We start from the raw sequence: 24,724 nt of genomic DNA, 5'->3' as shown, positions 1-24,724 counted from the left end.
TTCTTGATGCAGAGCCCAGGTCTACCGGAACATGCAGCATTGGCAGCTAGGGAAAGTAATATGGAAAACCAAACACACTCTTAAGTCTCTCTAAAATTTTTGAAATACAGAAAATTGATTGCACAAAATTAGCGTCATCATATTTAGGCTCACACTAGAATGCATCAAAATGAATTTCTGCTGAAGCTGTAGCCCCACAGCTGGATCCCTGAGCTTCTATATACTCCTTCATGGTTATGGGATCCAGAAGACAAACTGTAGCAGGCCAGTTTCCTCCCAGATTTAACACTGTGTTAAGGTGGGTCATGGGTGCTTTCCTGGGCCTGGTGTGTATGGCTTGCAGCAGCAGTTAACACTGCATGCATGTGGTTGTGTTTCAGCATTATGCGCTGGCAGTGAGTTCAGGTAAGATAGGAAAATGTCAGGTCCCGTGAACTTTCTGGGCCCCCTCCTTTGGCTCCTGGGCCCCCTTTCTGACCCTGGGCCCTGGCACAAATTACCCCCTTTACCCCCCTCTCCTAGGCCCTGGTGGTTGCCCCCCTAAGTGGCACAGCGTAGCAATAGAGGAGTATATTTGCATCTCAGCTTTCCCAGCTACTGCCACATTCGAAGCTGTCCTATAAGTCACACATATTTATCAGCATCAGTCTGGAAGTATATAATGTTGTCAGGATCTGCTATTGCAGAAAAATGTGTAAACGGTCCGGTAAAAATAAGAACATAAGAACATAAGAACAGCCCCACTGGATCAGGCCATAGGCCCATCTAGTCCAGCTTCCTGTATCTCACAGCGGCCCACCAAATGCCCCAGGGAGCACACCAGGTAAAAAAAAATCTAATCTCTAGCATCATTGCCTGCACAAGTGCATTCATTTCCTGTTGCTGTTGTTGGGGTGGGTAATCTCCTGTCATTCCTCTTGCTCTCTCATTAAACCCATGAAACATATATGATTGTTTTTTCCAATAGGGGAGAAAAATGAATATTCTTTACTTGTTTAGGGGATAAAAAATTCATGGCAAGTACGGTGGTTGCAAACTCTTTTACCTAACACCCAGCAGCTGTTCAAATGGCTCATGAATAAAGGTCTGAAACGATGAATCTTAGTAAAGGGGAATCTGGTGCTTTTATTTACAATAATAATTACTTGTTGACTCTTGTAATGAATGTGTGTGTTAAGTGTTTACACACCATGTTAATTATTTGAACATCCCTCTTGTCTCTGGGCATGGGTTTTGTAATGCGGTGCCAGCTGGTGCCAGCGCACTAATTTGGGCAGCTGTAATGTCTCCAACATTGGGCTTCTCAGTTAGTTTCTACAGAATTGTGTTATCATTTCGGTTCTAAATTTTTTTTTTTTCAAAAGAAAACTGCTCGCCAATTTCTGAGGGTTTTTTTTTTTTTACCACATTGTTGCAGCATTGCTTGATTTCTGTTCTTGGTATAGGAAATGTTCTTGTAAGCTGAATTATGGAATTCAAATTTGAAATGGAAAGAGAATAAATGTACTTTGAAATGAAAATGGTTTGCTGGGTAATTTTTTCACTTTCAGGTGACGTACAGCTTTTTTGCAGCAGAAATCAGATATTACTTTGCATCCAGTAGTTCAAGTAATTGAAATTTGACAAATGTAAAAGTTATTTTCAAATATTCAGTTTGGTTTCTTAAGTGTAATTGCAGTTCACAGTGCACTGAGTGAAATGAGCAAACTAATCCTATCATTTACTGAATGTCACTATGCTAAGATGACTACCAGTGTGACCTAATTGGGATCCTCTGTGCCCCATGCAGAAAAGTTTAAAGCACAGGAAACCAAAGCTAACATTGAGAGCCACCTCATTATCTCCCATTGATCACCGTGTCACTCACTGTGATATCCTCATACTTGCCATGGGTGGAAGGCACCATCAAGTTGTGGCGACGCCCCCATGTTAGCCATGCATGGTAGGAGTTAATTAAAATTTGGTGACAACAGAATTAACAACAAAATAACATTGTGGAACCTATCTGTTGCATTCTCCCATGTAAGTTGACTGCCAAGAAGAGTCCACAGGATCTCCACCAGAACAAAGCTCCATCGTTTAATGGTTAGGAGGCTTGCATATGGAACCCATAGTTGATGGCTTGTCCAGGTCAGAAGTTCGAGTCTCAGCATGGCTTCCCCGCACCATCTGAATGCTCAGCCCTCTGCTCTCCTTCTACACAATTGCCCTTTCATCTCTCCTTTTCAACTTCAAGCATGCCAAGGAAGAGGAATGGAGCTGTTCTTTCCTGATGTCACCAAGCAGGATAAGCGAAGGCGAGAAGAAGAGAGGGAAGGGGAGGCAGTGGCGGCAGCAGCAGGGAGTGGATGCTGGTGGTGGCAGTATTTTGCACCTGCCTCAAGCCCATTGATCTTGGACTGCTCCTGCTTAGCCTTATATAGGTTTGCACCATGATTGGTTACTGAGTTACTCAGAATCCTTACCTTGTGCCTGATGGAGGGAAGTAGTGGAAGGGCTGACTTCTGAGAGTGTTTTCTTTCTGGTACCTCTTTTTGTAGGTGTAATGTTGTAAGGGTGTAACCTGGAGCTGTCTCAGGGGGAGCAGAGTATCAGTCTTGCTAAGCCTTTTTCCCTCTTTGCACTGGCGGTATCCCACTGGCACAGGAATTTCATCCACAAAACCTGCTATTGACCCAGAACCATTGATACGTTGATGTAGCTGTGTGTTCTGCTGGTGGAATGGGCTTTGGGCCAAGATCCTTTTCCATTTGGTGAACACAATTCTTAGTGAGGATGTCCTTGTTCAGTTGCCTTCACTGTTAAACCAATTAAAGGGAAGAGCAGGGGAAATGGCAGTATCCCAAATGTTCAGGAAGAAAGGGATTAGTGCGCAGGATAGGTTTTATTATCTAACCCAAGTCTTTTCCGTTTTTGCTGATGGGAGTTCAGACAACGTCTGAGCTTTGAATAAAGTATACGAGGGCAGCATGCATAGCAAGTGAAGGAACATCCTTGAAATTCTGTCCTTTAAATGTGCCACTTTAAATTTGCCTGCTGCAGCAAATTGTGAAGATTTGTTTAGTTTTACAAATACATTTCATTGCAGACATGAGAGGGAACTTTTGAACGGAGGCATGTGCTTTAAGTCTAGACATGTTGGGCTTTGAAATGGCCACTGGGTGTCACTGTTGTTTCTTACTTTCAGATATTAACCTTTTAGTAGAACACTGAAGTGCAGCTGGTTGGCAACCTTCAGTCTCGAAAGGCTATGGTATAAACCCACAGCACCCAGTATTCCCAAGCGGTCTCCCATCCAAGTACTAACCAGACCTGACTCTGCTTAGCTTCCGAGATCATGGTAGAAGCCTACAGCACCCGGTATTCCCAGGCGGTCTCCCATCCAAGTACTAACCAGGCCTGGCCCTGCTTAGCTTCCGAGATCAGACGAGATCGGGCATGTGCAGGGTAACAGTTGCTGTACTGAGAGAAGTACCGTACATCTGAGAGAAGAAAACTCTGATCCCAAACCTCCACTGCCTTGTGGCTACATCCAGTTATGGAAAAGCTTCAGGAGTCAACCTCGAGGCAAAATCCAGAGCTGGAGTCCCTGAGGCAGTTCATGGCTGAACACAGTCACGTTCTGGCAACTCCTGCGACGCCGCTGGAACCAACCGTATTGGCCTCTGCCTTTCCAGTGGACCATTTCAGTGACATGGAGAGGGGGGATTTGCTGCATGGGTAACAGCCTATCCTCCATACCTACTTTACCCAGGCTTTGCACACTGGAGAGGACACTGTTCCAGAGCCACCATTCAGAGCGTGACACCATAGTCTTCCGAGACTGAAGGATGCCAACAAGAAGTGCAGCATTCCCAGCCACTCATTGTTGTTCCTGTGCCCTGTTTGAGTGGTTTAAATTCATAATGTGGAGCAGCAAAAAATTGTCACCTTGCATTGATAATATCTGTGGTACTGGCCCAGGAGTTTGGCCGTACCTTCCAATTTTGATTATTTGACTGGTTCTTTTTCTTAAACTGGCTACAATTCTTGTGCATGGATCGTCATAGATTGCACAGAGGCATCATCATAGATTTAAAAAAAGAATACCCTTGGAACAGGGAAACTAAATTATTTACCTCTTCCAGTAGCTCCTTGGGATATCCTTTCCTTGCATTGAGAGGGCAACCCACTGAGCCATGGACTGCCATGGGTGCAGAAAGTGTGCTCCCCCCCGCCGATGCCTGAAAACCACTGCGAGCTGTGAGGAATAGCAGAATTCCTGATACTTCTCAGAAACTGCTGTGGAAGGGTTGTTAAGACAGCTGTATTTTGCCTCAGCAAGTCATTTCAGCTGAAATGCAAGCAGGCTGAACAAATACAGAAGTGAGTCAAAGGAATTGAGGATCTAAAGTATTGTGTGTGTGTGTGTGTGTGTGTGTGTGTGTGTGTGTGTGTGTGTGTGTGTGTGTGAGAGAGAGAGAGAGAATCATAACTGAACTGCTTGAAGAGTATTCAACCCAAAATACCAAACAAGATTGGCACTCTGCAAACATTCTTGTTCAGTCATATTGACAGGTTCTTTCCTGAATGTCTTCAGGATCTAGCTCCACTCCTTCCAGACCCAGAGAAGTATGTGGCTCTTGTGTATCTCCTGGAAATAATACAACACAGTCCTCTGTCTGATAATGCTTGTCATCTCGTATAAGTCCCAGCCATGGAAATGCCATTCAGGGCATCTCCACAAGGCCTTAAAAACATTAATAATAATTATAATAACAATTTATAATTTGTCAACGGCAACAACAGACATGTACAAAGCTTGTTACATAGCAAAAGCTGTTCTTAAAAAATGATCCAGGGTCCCAAAGGAAGTCACAATCCACAAAGAAGAATAGACACCAACAAACAACCACTGGAAAAGATACTCTTTGGGGATGGAAGGGGGGAAGTGGCTCTCCCCTCTCTAAACTTAAGAGAACCACCATAAAGATGCCTCTTTGTCCAGTTAGCAGGACAACTTTAAACTTGTTTGAGCAGAGCCACTGAAGCAAGAACAGGAAGCAGTGGATTCAGATTGCAGCTAATGAGGTTGGGTTTTTTTTGTAAGGCATTAGGAAACAGGACTATTCCCGAGTGCAGTATCAAACAGAACAGGATGTCCAGAGGGATCATTTCCTTTCATTAGGCACCCGTCTTGTTCAGCATCTTTTCAGGATTATTCTGGAGGCCGAACAAGCTAATCTAGTACTGTTCCATTAGAAATTGATAGTGTAGAGCAGGCATGCACAACTTGTAAAGAAAAAAAAAACCTAGTGGAATACAGCCCATCAGCCATATATTGGCCTGTCAGGTTCTTGAAAATCTCCTTGTTTTTGCAGTCCCAGGCAGAGAGCAAAAGCCAGAGTTTTAATGAGTCCCTGGTGGGCCACTGTACATGGCTATATTCAGCTTGGTGGGTCATAAGTTTTGCAGGCCTGGCACAGAGTCTGCACTATGAGTTCTTTATGATGATCTGCCAATCTTTTTCAGTCTGGCAGTTTTGTAAAGTGGCTGCAAAGCATGTTGATATATTGGATTAATGCTGTCATAGCTCCATAAATTAGAGGGAGCTTTTGCTTTTCATAGGAGATGAAAATTTGCTTTAAATTACATTAGGCAGAATAGGCAGTGTTGTGGAGGGGAAGCTCTGATTACAAGATGATGTTAAATGACTGCTGTTCGTTTAAATACTCATGTCATGCCATCTGCTAAAGAGTTAACACATTCTATTGGACAAGACCATGAAACATTCTTTAAAAACATACTTTTCCCACCTTCCAAGCCTCCAAAACGTGGCATTTTCATAAATGTCACAGTGCCATCCATGTAACCACACTTAAATGTCAAACTAGTTTGAAAGCTTTCTTTAAAGTTAGCAAAAGGAGTGTATTTTCAGACATGGCTCAGCCTTCAGAGTGGTTTTTCAATCCTTCCGCTGGCATGAAAATTAAAGGTATCTTTTTGGAGTAAAGTGGTCCTTGTTGACCCAATTTGAAGTCTATTTGTGTGAATTTATTGAGTGAGAGTGGAACAGGATGAGTGCCGTACTTTAAAAAAAAAAAAAAAGCTTCTTGTTTTTGGCACATATTGTCTGCAGACCTTGTCATTACAAGACAATTTGCTTGGTTTTCCTCATGAGGAAGGAGGAGATTTGTAGTAGTTATATGACTGTTGGCCGTATAGTATCTGACAACTTTGCGTGAGCTTGACTAGACTTTTGAGGCCAGCTGACTCATCCATAGGAAAGACACTTGTAAGCCAGGCTTTGGATTTTCCCATGTTGCCTTGAAGGTGTGCATGCGTTGTTTCACGTGTATTTGTGTTTTGCTAACAATTAGTAGAAATTGCAATACAGGTTGAGTTACACTCATGACCAGCGCGAGTCAGCATGCCCAGCTTTCAGAGAAGGGCTGTCAGAAGTTGGACTGGCCCAGCATGAGGTGAGGCGAGGCAAGGCAGTTGCATTTGGCTCCCGTTGCAGACATGCACCAGTTTCAGCCATGCACAAGCAGCAGCTTTTGTTCATCAACCACTTCTGTGGCCACCTCACCAAGGCCCATTTGCTCCCTTTCTTCTTTCCCCTCTCTCCCTCTGCCGTTCTATGATTTGAAATAGAGCAGCAGTGCAGATCAGAGCCAGGAAGTTGGGAGAAGCACTGCCCCACTCCTTCTCTGAGCTTCCTCGTCTCTCCTGGCTCTGTTCCTAAATTCCAAAACCGAACAAGCAGCAGAGCCAGCAGTAGATAAGCTGGGGGAGGGAGAAATATGTAGGGAGCAAAGGCTTGTTCGCACCTTGCACTGAATGTATGGAGATCTAGAAGCCCTCCTCTGTGTTCCTAAAGGTAGGAGCAGGGCTCATATTACTACCTGTGCTTAGCTGTGCAATTGTTGTTGCCTGAAGCATTGTGATTGTCAAGTTGTGTTTTTGAACCTTGGGAAATCACTTGGGTGGTTAATTTTCTGTCCAGTTTATCATCTAGAGTGCTGTTCTTGCTGGAGGTGAGATAAAACACTTAGAAAAGCTAGATCCAGTCTCACTCCCTTCAGGGTACATGGGCAACCCCAAGACAAAATCTTCCACCACCACCACTCCCTGCAGCATTGGTTCCACTAGTTGCAGAAGAGAGAATTGCAGTTGGGCATATAGGACTTCCTAGCTTGCTACTTAAGCGGCTCCTCACACCCCATCTGAAATTGCTTGGGTCCTACCACTACTTATCTACAGAAGACAAGTAGACCCTTAAGGGAATTTCTAATGTTTTTTCTTTTCCTTCCTTTCTTTCAACAGAAAGAATAATAGAAGACCATGAAATGGTCATTGAGGTTCAATCAAAATGGGGGATTGAAGAAGGCAATAGATTTTATTTTAGGAAAAATTATGCTAAGTATGAATTCTTCAAAAATCCCGTGGTAAGTTATGACTGTATATTTGTTTCATCAAATTACTAGCAGACCCCATCCTTTTGATATTCAGGTGGATACTCAAAAATCATGGCATGTGGCTAAAACCAGACTAATGACAAGAAATTAAGTCCACATATTCCATTTAATGCAAGTACAATCTGTGTACACTGTAAATGGATTGTTGATCTGTAAAAAAATGAGCCCAAGTACAGTTATTCACACGGAAGTGTGTGCCCAAGCGTAGACACTGGGTGCGTCATAACAGCCTTATTTTGCTCAGCTGTTCTTACAACTCCAGGTGAAATACTGCAGTCTTGCAAATCGTCTGGTAAACACTTTTACATGATCATTTGTCCAAACACACACACACACACACACACCCATTACCTTGTCCTCTTACCACTGCTTAACATGGCATAAAGGTTGTGGTTATGTGGCACCTGTCAATCTGTCTTGGTGAGGTAGCCCCAGTTGCATATGACATGGGAACATGGGTCAGAAAATTAATTGACTTGCGTGTTCTCTCGTTAGGCATAGTGGACACAGTGAATTTCCTTTGCCTAGGGCAGGAGCCTCCAAAGTAGGCTTGTGGGGCCACATCCAGTGTCCCCCCACCACTTTGTGATCAGCCTATTGATTCCAGTGGCATTAGAATTATGAGCAGCACTCTCACTTCTTTCTCTTCTCCACCTACTCCCTCCTGCCACCATGTTGCAAATATTTTTCTCCTTTTGTGAAAATTCTTAATCATGTACAAAATGCATCTGTTTTTTTCTATAATTGGTCCCCCTCTGGCCACAATAAGAACAAGACTGAGTGATGTGGAAGCTGAAGGTTTTGGGGATCTCTGGTCTAGTCTGTCAGTTGTGAATAGTACGAGGAGTACAAAATTTTTAATGTTTCCAAGGTAAATTACTAGTAATTAGTCATTTTTGTATCTTGCCGTGCAAAGTTTAAGGCAGGACGGCTGATGTGTTTCCTCTGAAAGAGGTCCCATACATACACAATGAAATCCAGAGCCAGGTAACCTGCTAAATAAGATCTCTGTCTGAACATGAGTGATGTTTGTGTATTATTATTTTTTTGGCAGAATTTTTTTCCAGAACACCTGGTGTCCTTCTCGAATGAAATCGGCGGACCAATGAGCCATACACAAATTCTGCAGGTCGGATATTTGTCCTAAAATAAGATAGTTTGCCTAAAAGTAGCTAGAAGTTTCACATACCATCTGTGTGAACAAAATGGCAGGGTCTGATGATGTTCTAGGAAAATACTGAGAAATGCTGCAGCTCCCATTTTGGGTTTCACTGATAGAAGAACATATTCAAGTGACAAAGTAAAATAAGTTCTTGGAGTTACTATGTACTTCACTTCTGCATACCTTGCCTCTGTGGCAGTAGAGTTGGCCATTGAATGGTAGAAAGATACAGATGTTGTTGTTGTTGTTTGTTGTTAATAATAGTAATAACAGTATTTATATACCGCTTTTCAATGGAAAGTTCACAAAGCGGTTTACAGAGAAAATCAAACAAACAACTTATGGCTCCCTAAAAGGGCTCACAATCTAAAAGGATGCAAAAGAACACCAGCAGACAGCCACTAGACAAGACAGTGCTGGGGTGAGGAGGGCCAGTTACTCTCCCCCTGCTAAATAAAAGAAGAGACCCACTTAAAAAGTGCCTCTTACCCAGTTAGCAGGGGTTCAATGATGTTCAATGATAGTCAGGTATTTAAAGCATTCTTTTATTACAGTGGTTCACAAAGTGCCAACTGCTGCGCACCAGGAATGCATTCATTGTCATGGCTGGCACTTTGTGTACCAGAGCACCTCATGACTGCCTGTCTCAAGATTGGGATGGTGTGATGCTGTGGTCCATCTGGTCTGATGTGTTGTGGAAATCTGGTCACAATGCCCATTGGGGCATTTCACCATAGACATGACGGACCAGAGCGTCACATCGTCCTAATCTTGGAACTGGTAGTTGCACGGCTCTCCAGAGTAAGCATTCTGATCACAGGAGGGACAGATTCAGCTGAATGCTGGATCCAGCCCTTGGGCTTGGGTTCACTCATCCCTGTTTATTAGATATGAGAGAGAGAGAGAGAGAGAGAGAGAGAGAGAGAGCTGATGGTGAACTGCAGTTTATAAATCAGAATGTGAAAACAGAGATGAATCTTAATTTCAAATCTTGATTTAAACATAGTTTTATAAATCACAGTGAAACAATGGCTGCAATATTAGATGACCTGTTATTTAACAAGCTATGATTCAGCCAGGGTTGTGAACATAGGAGGCAAGGGAAAGGAAGGGTGGTGGAGTGTGTAGGCCCAGGAGACAAGAGGCACCAGCCTCATTCCTGATTCATTGAATAATGGCTGATTAAGTTGTGTGAAGTGTCTCAGTTACTAGCCTAAGATCACACAGTAAACTTCATGGCTGAGTGGGGATTTGATATTCTTGAGCCATATTGGGCTCTCCAACCATCTTACCATACTGATTCTCCAAATGTTTGACCGAAAATACCTTATTTAGAAGCTATAAACCCATGCATAGGGGCCTGGTAGCACAACTGGCCGCTACCCTGCCAGTGATGGGCTGACAAAGCCCAAACCTTCCATGATCAGCATTTGTCTGCAGCAACAAATGCTGTAGATTGGGAGTGACCTTCCCCCTGACTGCTACCCTGCAGTACTCCTTCTGTAAAGGGCCATTGGTCTCAGAGTCCAATGCTGTGTTCTGCTTCAGTCAGATTAACAGCTTAATTCCCCTGGGCTTCGAAGAGATCACACTTCTAGAACCTCCAGCTCAGTCCAGAGCTCTGCCACAGCTCCTGTACTGTGTGTGCTAGGAGGTGCTAAATATGGATGTACTCTGTGGGAATTGCACAACACTGTTTGTTTTCCTTTCAGATGTTTCTAAGTTCCAGTGCATATCCTGAAATCCACAGTTATTTACATGCTAAAGAGCAAGGGAAAAAGCCCTGGAAAAAGATGTACTTTTTGTTGCGAAGGTCTGGTCTGTATTTTTCCACTAAGGGGATGTCAAAGGTAAGTCTGACAAACTCAAAGTAAGTGGTGGTTTAGAGATCAGCATGCTTTGCATTTCATTTGCAGGAAGGATAGTTTTTGTCCCCTGAAGTCTGTAGTGAGTTAGAATCAAGATGATTCATCTTGTTCCAAGTTCTCCTCCTCCCTCCATTTTTGTGTTACAGAAAGATGATGAAGCATAAAACAGCCTATGTGGTTCAGGCATGGAATGGACTAGAATTTCCTAGTGAAATTAGAGAGCTGAACTTTAGCTACTTCTTAATTTGCAAACTGAATTTTTAATAAGTGTTTTTAAATTGATGAACATTGTAGCTCTTGAAACATGGAATCCTTGAAAACAGAATGCTGGCAATTATGGTTCTTGGCACTGGCCTTAGGAGCTGCGAAACACTGCACATGTGAAAAATGTGCAAAACATTTTTGTGGTCTCCCCAGCCCCATGGCCTCCCACTCACCAGGTTGAGTGGCAGCAGTGAGGCATCCAGCAGTGGTGTCACTGCCAACTGCTTGGGGTGGGGGGTTAATTTCAAGCCATTTGGATCCAGAGGCAGGCAGGAGGGCCATTCATCACTCACCATGCTCTTCTCATGGTACCTCGGCATGGAATATTCCATGCCAGTGTGTCAGCTACAGAGCGAGGTGCTGATGATGGGTGTTCTGCTCACTGCCCCAGTGTTGGGGCCCCTCCAGGTGCGGAGCCCAATTTGGCCAAATTGATCAAATTGTCCTAAAGCCAGCAATGATGGTTCTTCCTGAAATCACCTCCCTAATGATGTATACCTGACCAATCCTTGACTTCTCTGTGGTAACTTTTAAGAGGGTAAAACCCTGTCACCTCCTTAGATAAGGTGCTGCATTGCTAAACAGCGTTTATAGACAGAACCCATTTCTAGGGCCAAGGAAAGATTTATCAGTTCCTCTTGAAATTTGCTGGTTGAAATTTGAACTCCCCCTCAGTATTTGGTATGAGAGGGCAAAATTCATAGCAGCATAGATGAAAGTTACCACTGCTGATTGAGAGCTGCCATTTCTTAGTTGTTTCCCTGAACATTAATTACCTCACAATGATTTAGCATTACTCAGATAGGATCTTCTGGGGAAAAAATGGTGGCTACCAATACCGGCTAAGGAACTGCCATTTTTTATTCAAAGAACCTATCAGGGGCTGCCCTGTCACATAGCAATATTTTAGAGACATCTGGAGGAAGTGGAACTAGCATTCCTCAGTCAATACAGCTTCCTGCTTCAAAAAACTTGGAATGTCAAGATTCAGTGATAGCTGATCAGTTTGTTTTCCAAAACTGGCATGTGGTTTCCGGTTAACTTCCACCTTTGTATGATATCCATGAGAATAATCTCTGTTAGCTGAAAGGTGATGATTACTAACTGTGAGCTGTCTTTATGCAGTCCGTCATTTTCAGCACAAGAAAAAGTACTTTTTATTTTCTTCATTTAGTTCAGAGATTTGTATCCCACCCTTCTCCACAGAATCTGAGTTAACCCACAACAGGGTTAAAACGCTTAACGGTATCATACTAAAACAAAAAACAAATGACAGTAAAAATAGAATAAAGCCAAAAGGTATTGAGAAGGGTAAGGAGAAACAACAATAAAAGCCTTCAAAAGCAGCAGCCAGTAAATCAGAGGAGACTAACTGAAACAAAAAAGTCTTTAGCTTCCTCTGAAATATTGGGGAGGGGGTCAGCTAGGGAGAGATGTCCAGAGGGAGGAGGCCGTTACTCAGAAGGCCCTCTGCCTTGTCACCATGACAGCAACTGTTACCCTGCACATGCCTGATCTTGTCTGATCTTGGAAGCTAAGCAGGGTCAGGCCTGGCTAGTACTTGGATGGGAGACCGCCTGGGAATACCGGGGTGCTGTAGGCTTGTACCATAGTCTTTCGAGACTGAAGGTTGCCAACCAAGCCCTACTTCAGACAGCAGTGGGGACCTGCAAGAGCGCTTCCTTGGAAGGTCTTAAATACTATGTACTGCCCTCTTTTCCCTTTCTGCCTTGAAAGTTTTCATTGTTCCTAATCTTGGTTTCGGCACTGTCGTTGACAGTGGCATCCAGGGTGCCGATGCTGGTGGCTTTAGTTCCAACGTTCACACCCTACATTCCTGACATTGATGAACTTGTCAACAGTTTCACTGCTTTACCCAAATAGCCTGTATTTGTCAGCGCCAAGATTGCTAGTGTGAAACTGGAGTTCGGTTTGGCTGCCTCTCAAACCCTCTCTGTGCATTTGGATGCACTGAATGAATATGCGCATGGTCGGCGGGGGTGGTGGTGGTGGGAGCAGCAGGCACCCTTTTCAGCACATTGCAATGTGCACAAACATAAGGCCCATCTTGTCATGCCATTAGAAGCTCTGCAAATGTAGGGTTCCCAATCCTATAGAGAGGTGCCTTCATGCAAACAAGTTTGCATGCGCTGTAGTAATACAGTAACGCACATGTACGGGGGCAGAACCTGCCTCTCCACTTGCTGTACTGTATTGCCTGTGGGAGCAGACTGAGTATGTGAAGAGGACTAATATGGCTTCTTGTATAGCTGAAAGTCCCCTTGAGAAAAAGAGAATTGTTCCATTGTTCAGGGCTTTGGGGGCTATGAACAGACGCATAGGAAGCTGCCTCATACCCTCTAGATCAGTATAATCTATACCAGTGTTTCTCAACCAGTGGTATGGGTACCACCAGTGGTACTTGAGGTGATATCTGGTGGTACTCATGGAACCCCTGGACACCTGTTGCCTGGCAGCAAAACCAGGAATGCCACACAGTTAACAGTGGTATGAGGCTCCACTCTGTACTCAGTAAAGCTGTCCTGTCAACCCTGAGCTTCTTGCTGCTGTTTGTTACATTGCATCTAGCCTTCCAACCCAGAAGTAACTGGCAATGATGTCATCACCAGTTACTTCCAGTGGTACTTCAAATAGGTGGACCGTGTGAAGCGGTACAGTGGAGGACAAATGTTGAGAAATACTGATCTACGCGAACTGATGGCGCCTCTCTGGGGCTTCATATAGGGCTCTTTCTCAGCTGTGCCTGGAGATACCAGGGATTGAACCTGGGACCTTCTGTATGCAAAGCAGCTGATCTCCCACTGAGCTACAGCCCTGCTCCAAGCAAGTTATGTTGCTTTAGGGACTGTTTCTGATCCCTCTTCAGTGTGCACAGACATTCCATTAGCGTTGAAGTGCTTCCTGCTGCAGACATTGGGTCGTAAGTGGTCACAGCATACTTAGAGACATATTTTTTGCAGGTTGCTCTTGGGAAACTTATCTGTTTTATGCAACTGCAAAGGCCATTTCCCTCTTAGGCTGAATAACAGTTTAAGCAGGTGTATGTAATTGTCTTATATTGCTCTTCCTTTTAGGAGCCAAGGCACCTGCAGCTTTTCAGTGAATTCAGCAGTAGTGACATATATATGTCTTTGACAGGCAAAAAGATACCTGGAGCCACAGGCAGCTATGGCTTCTGCTTTAAGGTAAATGCTCTGCATTTTGATAGAGGGTGCAGCAGTTGCAAGGGTGTGGGGAAAATCTCCTTATTTTGCCAAGATAATTTTTTTTCCCCTTTTGGAAGCAAAAGTAAACTAAGACCAGCTTTTGTTTTTATGAAATGGGAGAATTAGTGGCCTTTATTTCAACAGGTATTGCCTTCAAGATATGAATTAATGCTAAACAATGTGCTGTGGCCTTCTAGCCTCACAAAGCAGGAGGAGCCAGGGACCTGAAACAGCTTTATGCAGACAGTGAACAAAGTAGGACCTGCTGGATGACAGCAATTCGCTTGCTGAAGGTAAATGTCTCCTCTCCTGCTAATTGTCTTACCCAATTATATTTGCTGTTGTTTTCTCGCTGTGTACAGAGAATGCCTTCGTCCTTCTTTGTAGCCTGTGGGTAAAAGTGGTATTTTCAAACCTCTTGCAAAGTATGCAGCAGCTTTATTTTTATGTGTAATGGAATGAAATGGCCTGAAGAAATTAACCACTAAAATACCAATTGTACCCAAGACTAAAATTTTAAAAAGTGCTCAAGAACAGTTTGTAAACGGAGACAGCAGTGTGCATGACATGGGAGGGAGTGTGCATGAATGTCTCACACGTTCAATTTCACTGCATCCAAGCCAAGCACAATGCACATCTCACTTTGGGGGTGGGGGAACGACGCACAGGTGTGAATGAATATCTGGTTCAGGATGTCTTATATCTCAGGATGGTAAAAGCTCTGTGTACACACAAAAAGCTTTAAACATTTAGAGAGGGACAATGGCTGGGATTCAGAGGGTTTGTGCAAGCAAACAGCATTTTCACTCATGTAAAGTAGCTTGCTGATTTCACTCTTCTGATGCAACCTCATCACATTGTCCCATGTTGTTATGGAGGGTCCCACTTAGGAGCAGATTTTTGTGGGGGGTTTGCAGCATGATTGGGGAGATGTAAAGCCATATTACATGAGCAGTGTCCTTTGTGCTTTTCTTTTGATGCACATGCTCACACACCCTAAGGCAAAATGTGTGGAACTCTGCAATTCCACACATATCTACTTGGAAGGAAGAACTGCTCAGCAGGGTTTACTACCATGTTTACTACCATGTCTACTACATGGTCCACACTAGGATTGCTGCTTTAGAATACAGCTGAGAGGATCTCATTGCTTGCAGAAAGTTTGGAGATTTCATATTTTGAAAAAACATAGGTTCAAATGAAACGTACGTTGCAGATTAGAAAATTCAACAAGTTGTAATAGATGCAAGTCTGTAAAAGTCTATAAAAGAGTTGCTACCAGTCAGTTGTAGACACTGCTGCAATGGGCTGGATGGGCCAGTGGTCTGACACAGTAGGAGGCAGCTGCACACGTATATGTTCATAGGGCTGATCGCATGTTGTGCTGTACCCAGAATCACATAAATTCAGGTTTCCCTGTGAATTCCTCTCCTTGTATTGATTTTCAGGCAAACATGTGAACAGCCTGCATGTGTCTTCCGTTCACAAGGGTGCTGCTGACTGGGTACTTTAAACACTTATGTTAGAAAAGGATGATTGCTAATCCAAAAATCTTTCCCTGCAAATGTTCTTGCTATTCAAAGCAGGAGCTTATGGCCAGAGGAATGCCCTCTTTCAGCATCATCTTACTGCTGTAACTAGATCCCACATGAGTGAGGAGGCTTGAAGAAGGTATTTGGTGGAACTCAAAGTCAGGATCTTGAATATACTTTTGTTATGCATATGGGTAAAATGACTCATCTGCCCGGACTTCAGGATCTGTGTGAGAAAAGTGGCTTTCCAAAGGGAGGCATTTTCTTTTGGAAGCCGAGACTTGAGTTTCACTTAGATCCTTTCTAGTGCATTTCTTCTTAACTGGACCAGGAAACAAAGTGTCATCCTAATGCCATCTTGCTGCAAGTCTATAATAGTACAAGAGCCTCTTGCCCTTTGCTGTTTGTGCTGGTGCTGGGAATCAATGGAAAAATGTTGAAGTGGAGAGTGTTTTATTGGCAAACCTTAAGCTTCCTGAGGGTCATTCTCCTGGGTACATTGAAGCTTGCTGTGGCACCATGTGGCCCGGCTTCCTTTCCTATAATCTGCTTGTCAAGGAATGAGAGCAAGTCTTGGCAGGGAGGCAGTCGTTATTTTTGTCAGAGTTACTGGGGTAGCTTGTTTCGATTGTTTGTTTTGTTTAACTAGACAGGCTCACGGTTGCAGCGTTTGGGAATCCTTGTGCTGGAGGCACGATGCTTTTCAGTGTTTTTTAAAAACTTTGGCGCAACGCAAGCAAAACAGCCAACCCTCCATAGAGTACACAAAACCTTTAAAACATGGATGGAGCATTCATATAACCCAACTGTACCTCTTTGCCAGGGTCAGTTCCGCAGGGTACAGAGACACTAAGAGGAATTTTAACAGGGAGTACAGAGTTTCTTTCAGGGGCCCTTCCCTTCTCCCTTCGAATATGAATTTGGCTTCCTTTGGCAAATGGTTTGACTCAATACAAGTCAGTTTTCTCTGCAGGGCCTCTGAGATGGAGGTGCAGGGGCTACATTGTCCCTGGGCCTGGGATCAAAAAGGGGGCCCAGGAGACAAAGTCAAACCATCGATCCGTTCAGCTCTACACTGTTTGGCAGCAGTTCTTCAGAGTTTCAGGCAGGGATCTTACCTGGGGGTGGCAGGGATTGAACTGGGGACCTTCTGTATGGAAACCAAATGCTGCACCATCGAGCTATGAACCCACTTCTGTTTTCTGGTCCTTGTCCCTAGTAAGTTGCTGTGGTGTCTCTTATTTTTGGAGATGACTTTGACATTCTGTTCATATAAAGGCCAACAGTGTGTTGCATCATGTGTGTTTTGGCAGCTTCGTTTCTGGGTTCCCCTTCCCCTTAAAACAAGGCAAGGATGGGTGAGACCATGGCAGGGATGGGGAGCTGCCATACTTTGCCCTTCTTTGGGTCCAATCAGGATCCCCCCACAGTATTTACAGAAGGAAAAAGATTTAATTAAAATCATCTTTTCCCTTCCATAAATAACATGCAGTGGAGGGAAGAGGGAGGCTGATATTGATTGTGGCTCTGGGTGCTGCTGGCCAGTCCTGATGCTGCTGTTTTGTTGCATTCATTGGCAAGGGAAAATGACCCAGGACAGAACCTGCATTTGATAGACAATTCCCACTTTCTGCCTCCATGGAGACAATCAGTTACCACTGAGTGTCTTCAGGTTGTGCTTCTCAAATCCATAAGACAGTAAAAATTGTTTGTCTCTGTTTACAGTATGGGATGCAGCTGTATCAGAATTACATGCAACCATGTCAAGGTAGAGGTGGCTGCCCTTCCCTTAGCACACCTGTGGTAGGTACCTTAGGATTTCATCTGTCCTCACCCTGCCATCTCTGTGTCTAATTCATAATTTACTGTAACTTATCCCTGACTCATTCAGTGAACTGCAACAGTAGTTTTGTCCATCCTATTTGAATCTGTCTCATTGATCAGTGCAAAATGAATGATGGTAATTTGCCCCCCTGCATGAATCAGACTGTGTCGAAATGAAGACATCTGCACCCACTGATTATGTGTGTACCAATTCTATAGCAGCTGCAGAACACATCTAGTGTGTTCGTTTTTAAAATAAATTTGGAGATTGTCCTTAAATACAGCATTGCCGGGGTGGTTTGTAAAAAACGGTCAAAACAACAAAATCATAAAAATGATTGCATCAACAAAATAAAATGGCAGCATTAAAATGATCAGTGACTTGAAAACTCATCAGGGGTTCAAAATCTTGAAAAGTGACAAGTGGTATTGCCTAGCACCAATGAAGTATTAGGAAAGATGCCAGGAGAGCTTTCTTGGAGTGCCACAACCTAGAAAGCTCTCTTTCTATTTGCTGCCCTAGTACCTTTCTCCCATCAGACCGATGTGGCAGCAGGAAGATGGCTTCCAAACACTACCCTGCTGATTAGAGAAATGGCTGTGGGCTATTTCTGTGTTGAGTAAAGTGCACACTGAAGGTTCTCCATGCAAACCTTTAAAATGAGAGGCAGTCCCCATCTGTGAACTAGTAGTAAGATATCTGCAATCAGTGAAATGCATGGTTTGAGAAAAGGCTATTGGAATCCGTCAAGTTCCATTAAACTCAATGGGTCTTACTCAGGACAGCATAGCATTTCACTGTAAGTGTCTGGCAGATGTCAGTAGTATTATTGTACTTCCCCAAAGCCCTTTTCAGATGTTATTGGAACAGTGAACAGTATCCATGGTTCAGTGGCATAGCTAATGATCGTGTAACCTGGTGCAAGCTCAAAATGATGTCACAACTGGAAATGTCATACCCAAGCTTTTTAAAAAGTGAAAATCGGGAAGGGAACCTGACTCCTCCTCCTCCCAGAAGCTTGCCGCCCACTTCCTCTGCAGCATCCTCCAGCCAGTGTCCTAGCTATGGCATTGATCTGCTGCCTGAGGTCAAAGAAAATTTTGTAGCCCCCCCCCCAACAACAAAATCAATTAAGTAAATAAATAAAAAGTATGCCCCTTATTGGTTAGAGACACTGCTGGGGTTATTCTCCTCTTGCTAAATATAAGAAAAGCACCATGTGAAAAAGTGCCTCTTCACCCAGTTAGCGGGGGTAAGTATATTATGATACACGAAAATAAGATCTGACTCATCTTAACACCTTATTGGTTCCATGCTGTATCATAATAATATCTCATTGACTCTAAGAACAATAAAGTCTCATAGGTCAGTTTTGTTATGAAAATCTACTTTTTGTTCCATAAGGCAGTTGTGTTTTCATTTTCTGGTTAATTGGCCATAACTTTTGATAGAATACCGTTATTCCAATGAGCATTGTTTCACTGCATTCTGCATTAGATTACCTTTCCAGTCATATGTAACGTGATGGTATTATTCGTACATACCAATTTTTTCACAATTTTGGCCACTAGGGCCAAGCTCAGCTTGTTGCCCCTTGAAGCTTGTTGCCCGGTGCATCTGCTACCCCCTGCACTTCCTTAGCTATGCCACTGCCATGGTTAAAGGGGGAGGAGGTAAGTGCTGGCAAGCCCCAGTGAAGACACACCCTGTAGTTCCTTCTAGTACTGTCTCTCTCTGGGTACAGCATTTTTGTCTACAGATGATCGCTGTAGACAGAGCAATGGGTCTATGCCAGGGTGGCCAAGCTGTGGCTCTTGTGAACCACGTCTGACTCTTTGACATATAATGTGCAGCTCTTGGGCATATGCTGGCTGAACTCCTTTTTTGTTTCATCTGAGTCACTGTGAACAACATTTGGATCAACTGATTAGCAGTTGGAAAGAAAAGTTTTAAAGATGATATTCTCTCTAGATATTCAAGCCAAATTCTCTTGTCATCTAATGATGGGGAGAGCAATTGGTAAAGCCCCTTATAATCTTTTTTTTTCTGATATTGCTCATTGGACTATCCTACAGGATGTATATTCATCTTACAAACTTTTCTTTCCAACTGCTAATCAGTTGATCCAAATGTTGTTCACAGTGACTCAGACGAAACAAAATACTCTGTTCAAAGGAGGGAGAAAGATCCCAAGAATATACTGAGAAATGCTTTGTTTAGACCTGGGCATAACATTTCCTTTTGCAGAGAAGCATTTCAGAGAATTCTTTGGTAGCCATGGACTTCACAGGACACCAATCCAGAGTTATTGAAAACCCCACAGAAGCCCTTTCAGTTGCTGTTGAAGAAGGATTAGCATGGAGGGTACGAAATCCTTTAATTGAAAAACATATATAAACCGTTTTTCTCCCCCAAAATGTTTAGAAATGGTTTGTCTCTTCCTCTGCAGAAGAAAGGAAGTTTACGACTTGGTACACATGGTAGCCCCACCACATTGCAAAATCTTCCTTCAAATATAGGTAAATACCAACCAGTGGGGCTTGAGGCATCTAATGGTATTGCCTTGTATATTAAAATCACACTAGTGATATTTTTCATCTGTTCATGATGTTTACAGCCATACACAGTTCACAGCCATGGTTTCACCATAAGATCTCTAGAGAAGAGGCTCACCAACTAATTTTGCGACAAGGACTGGTGGATGGGTAAGGGGTTTTCTTACCATTCTTCTTAGGTTGGTGAATTTTTTTCAAGCCGCTGACATCCACACAGCTCTAATTTTGACAAAGGTACAAGGCACTAGCTTGGATTTGGTGACCTTTGTAATTATTTGTCTCGATGCACCACACAAGTATTTTTGGAGAAAGATAGTGACCCAAATTTTACACACAATAGTTTTATCTGTGTACGCAGTTACCTAATAATTACAGGAGAAACAACCTATATTGCTATAAACTCACTAACTTCTCTTTAGTGTCTTCCTTAAAAGTTCCTTTTAAGTTTCACATCCTTTGAGGGCTTCAGATAAGATATTTTTGTCAAATGTCTGCTAGAAGCCTATGTGTTAGGGCAGAAACACACTTCGTAGAGAAGGGATTCCATGTTGTCCTCAGAACACTCACCAGGGTCGGGACGCGAGTCCTGACAACTTGACTTGAGTCGTGAAAATGCTGATTTTTCATGACTTTTGTTGACTTGAGTCATGGACATGATTGACTTGAACCCAACTCTCAAAGTGAGGCCAGTGACTTGAGAAAGAGTCAGGACTCAAATATACTCGAGTTCTGACTCGCGCACTTGTTTCTGTGTGTGTGCATGCACTTGTTTACTTCTTTTTGCTGCGTCTGACTTGTGCCACAACTCATTTCTCATAATGACTCTGCCTTGAGTCAAAATGACTCTAAAAACAGCTCAGGGCAAGTCACGACAGCTGCCCATTAATACTTGCTAGTCAAGTCAGTGGGTTGGGAACTTGCAGCTCAACTCGTGACTCAGGCACAATGACTCCAGAACATCCCTGACACTTACACAAGGGCTTAGAAGCAGGTGCTGGGCTCTGAAGGTGAGGGGAAAATTCACCTGTGGGCCCACTTTTAGGGTCTGGAAGTGGTTACATGCCTTTTTTCCCCACCCCATTGATCCTGCCTTGGAAGTCTCACCCAACCTCCACATTCCAATTACCTTGACAGATGCAGGGTTGACCATATGTCTGAAACCATGTGAACGTACCTTGTCCATATATTTGGAGAGATAACATTTAGTTCTGCTCTTGATTCAGACAGTGAGTGTTTTAATTCTTAAACCAGTAGGTGGTGTGGTAGAATTAAAAATTTTTTTTTGAGGATGTTGCAGGGACAGCTGTTGCAGGTATAGCAGCTGTGGAAGCAACATTTAAAAATGAATGGCACCAGGACATTAACTTTCCAGTTGGTATAGGGAATTGCACAATAATGCTCTTACAAACCCCCAAAATTAAACCTAAACGCTCTCCAAAAACAGACAATCCCAGACTAGAAATAATCCCAAACCATTCACCCTTTGCCATATATCTCTTACCCCTTGCTGTCTATCATACTGCCCCTTCCTTTCTGAAGCAGCTTTTTACCTTTGTGAAATGTTGGCTTTTGCCTGTTTTTTGAACACAGTTTGTCATGCACTGGGTGCAAGTGTGTGTGTGTGGGGGGGGGGGGGAAATGACAAACAGGGAAGAAGCTGCTATAGATAGAAATGTATATTCCTCCTGTGCTGAAGGAACTAACATTACATCCTGGAAATTAATTCCTTCAAATTAATCCTGGCAATTAATCCTGCAAATAGTTACAAATTTCTAACACAAGGTGAATAGCATTGAGGAAAATAATATTTAGACATTAACGTATTTCAGATTTTTCCATATAAGCAACCAAGCAGTCTAGTTAGTAGGATTGTAGTTAAATGTGGTGTGTGTGAGTGTGATGGTGAGTGAGTGAAAGAGAGAGTCCTCCTAAGCATACCTTCTGTACCAAGAATAATAAGCGTGCATTGAGAGGTATTCTTCGTGATTGCTGTCCTTCCCTGGAAACTCTCCTTCTCCTGTCGTTTGTCGTCTGCCACAAATGCTTTCAGATCTTTGGGATTCAGGGACAAAGAATTAAGGGTGACTTATGGCTGTACATTTTAAATGGTCTGTCTTTGTAGACATCAGTTTCTTCCTTGTCTCACACTCTGAGATTTAATAATTAGGTCAATGTTAATTACGTTAGGTTTGCCAGATAAGAAGATGAAATGAGATCTCTTTGCAATGCACAACTGTTGTGGTCATCTCTCCCCCCCCCCCCCCAACTTCAATGTATATTGGGAAACTTGAAAACTTGCTAGTAACTCAGCATTATCACACTTGGAAAGTGCTTGATACCTCTTTGTTTTCTTCTCTTAGGGTTTTCTTGGTACGGGATAGTCAAAGTAACCCCAAAACATTTGTGCTGTCATTGAACCATGGGTTAAAAATAAAGCACTTTCAAATTGTGCCAGTAAGTATAACCCAGTAGGGAATTGCTTGCTCTCTCTCTCTCTCTCTCTCTCTCTCTCTCTCTCTCTCTCTCCAGTTATTCCACTTGGTTTCATTCTCTCCCAAAAACCTCGTTAGTTAAAGCTGTATTTATTTTGTTGTTCATTTTCATTACTCCCATTTTTTTCTTTTCCAATAGCTGTATATGGGAGACCCTGTTGGTTGTAACTTCTGTGTATTCTGTTCAACTGGCACGATATCTTCAGGCATTCTGCTACCCCTTGATTCCTGGAGGCAGTGGTTCTCAAACTTACCTGGGTCACGACACTCCCGCAGCCGCCTCTTCCCAGCTGAGCCGGGTGATGCCATCTTGAATCTTGCAAAATCTCATGAGACCCAAGATGGCAGCACCTAAATTTTATGAGATTTCATAAAATCCAAGATGGCAACGCCCAAATCTTGGGAGATTTGGTTGCTGCCATCTTGGATCTACTGAGATTTTGTGATATCCAAGATCGTAGCTCCCAGGTTAATCAGGTAGGAGAGAGTGATTGGGGCATCTCATGGCGCCTGTGTGAGTATACCACGATGCCCTAAGGTGTTGTGACATGCACTTTGGGTGCCCTGCCTTGAGGGGATTGTATCTGTCAAGTTTTAGAGAGATAGGGAAAAGAATCCCCACATAGGCATCTAAAAAGTCATGCAGACATGCTGTCCAAATATTACCTCTGCATTTTACAAATTATGATACAAATTTACCAGGTACACGCAAGCAGACTCTCAGAGGATAAAGCAGGCCTGGATCCAGATTATGGAAGTGAGCTGTCATTTAACATGTTTTCAATGTGCCTTCATTTTCCTCCTCTCTCCTCCTTCATCCCAATCTTCCTCACGGTTGCTGCCAAGATTCATGTACTGAATCAAGACTCTTATATTGAGTTGCATCTGGGGAAGATAGTGCTCAGGGATACTGCCATGGAGGGTGAGAGAGCATGAGCTCTTGCATCTGTCTGCTCATTCACTCCCCCCCCGGGGTGCACAGGCAGGATTGGGACCTGTCCTCAGCATTGAAGAGCTCAGAAGGGAGAGCATGGGTGTGTAAAGTGGGCAGAAGTGGCTACTTGTGCCAGGAGCAGTTGCTGCCTTGTCCTTGCTCATTCACCTGTGGTTTCCCTCTAGATCAGGGGTGCCCAAACCCCGGCCCTGGGGCCACTTGCGGCCCTCAAGGCCTCTCAATGCGGCCCTCAGGGAGCCCCCAGTCTCCAATGAGCCTCTGGTCCTCCGGAAATTTGTTGGAGCCCACACTGGCCCGACGCAACTGCTCTCAGCATGAGGGTGACTGTTTGACCTCTCACGTGAGCTGTGGGATGAGGGCTCCCTCCACTGCTTGTTGTTTCACATCTGTGATGCAGTAGTGGCAGCAAAGGAAAGGCTGGCCTTGCTTTGTACAAGGCCTTTTATAGGCCATGAGCTATTGCAGGACCTTCATTCATTCATATAAGTTCATCTTTACTACATTCATTTATGTAAACTTATGTAAATTTATTCAAATTTTAAATGTAAATTAATTCTTTTTTCCCCTGGCCCCCGACACAGTGTCAGAGAGACAGTGTGGCCCTCCTGCCAAAAACTTTGGACACCCCTGCTCTAGATGGTGCACTGGTGGGGATTGGGTCCAGTGAGTCCAGTCTTCTCTACTGTGTTGCCCACAGAGAGTGAACCAGGATATTCTGCTGCAGACTTGAAAGTGGCAATTCAGAGGGCAACTTCAGAGGAAGATTAGACAAAGAAACATCTGGGTTTGAATATATAATTGTAATTGCTTATGTAATGGGAGGGTACACATTCTTTTCCAACTCTGTGCAATGGGTGAACTTTTCCAGTTTTCAGAGCTCCCTAAAAGTCTGTAAATGTAATGGGGTCTATTTTGACTCAATTCTAATTTTGATGTCCCCTATTCAAACAGATCAAATTAAAAATGGTAAAGTATTGTTGCCATGATTGTTAATTTCTTTCCTTCTTCTTGCAGTTGGAGGAGGAAGGCAAACTGTTCTATACACTGGACGATGGTCACACCAGATTTTCTGATCTCATTCAACTAGTGGAGTTCTACCAGCTCAATAAAGGCATTCTACCTTGCAAATTAAAACATTATTGTGCCCGCATTGCACTTTAACCAAAACAATGTCTCACTGAAGCCTTGTAGGAAATAACAGCAAGATGTTTCATTTTATAAAGCAGTTTCTTAAATGAAGGGAGTGGAAAAAAAAAATCACTGAATGTAAATTTCAGCTTGCAAGAAGGAGTTTGTATTTGCCATAGAAAAACAAAATCTGGTACTTTTTGTGTTAGAGTTGACAAATCAACAGTGATCTTCCAAAAAATGACTCTCAAGCTGA

General features: G+C 43.3%; 1 protein-coding gene and 1 pseudogene across 1 annotated transcript in view; one reads left to right on the top strand and one right to left on the bottom strand.

Moving 5' to 3' along the window:
* Window positions 1-24,501, top strand: part of GRB14 (growth factor receptor bound protein 14) — a 35,372-nt gene extending 10,871 nt beyond the window's left edge. Inside the window, exons 3-13 of the mRNA XM_066634591.1 lie at window positions 7,309-7,430; window positions 8,515-8,589; window positions 10,335-10,472; window positions 13,850-13,960; window positions 14,179-14,274; window positions 17,239-17,316; window positions 19,586-19,702; window positions 19,788-19,857; window positions 19,956-20,043; window positions 22,254-22,347; window positions 24,355-24,501. Coding sequence (XP_066490688.1) covers window positions 7,309-7,430; window positions 8,515-8,589; window positions 10,335-10,472; window positions 13,850-13,960; window positions 14,179-14,274; window positions 17,239-17,316; window positions 19,586-19,702; window positions 19,788-19,857; window positions 19,956-20,043; window positions 22,254-22,347; window positions 24,355-24,501 — 1,136 coding nt within the window. The remainder of the gene's footprint in view (window positions 1-7,308; window positions 7,431-8,514; window positions 8,590-10,334; window positions 10,473-13,849; window positions 13,961-14,178; window positions 14,275-17,238; window positions 17,317-19,585; window positions 19,703-19,787; window positions 19,858-19,955; window positions 20,044-22,253; window positions 22,348-24,354) is intronic.
* LOC136637980 (5S ribosomal RNA) lies at window positions 3,346-3,465 on the bottom strand (annotated as a pseudogene).
* Window positions 24,502-24,724: the final 223 nt, after the last annotated feature.

Source organism: Tiliqua scincoides, chromosome 1 (assembly GCF_035046505.1).
Source record: "Tiliqua scincoides isolate rTilSci1 chromosome 1, rTilSci1.hap2, whole genome shotgun sequence".
NCBI lineage: Eukaryota > Metazoa > Chordata > Lepidosauria > Squamata > Scincidae > Tiliqua > Tiliqua scincoides.
Note: the sequence above shows the minus strand (reverse complement) of the source record. Positions and strands in the feature narration are given on the sequence as shown.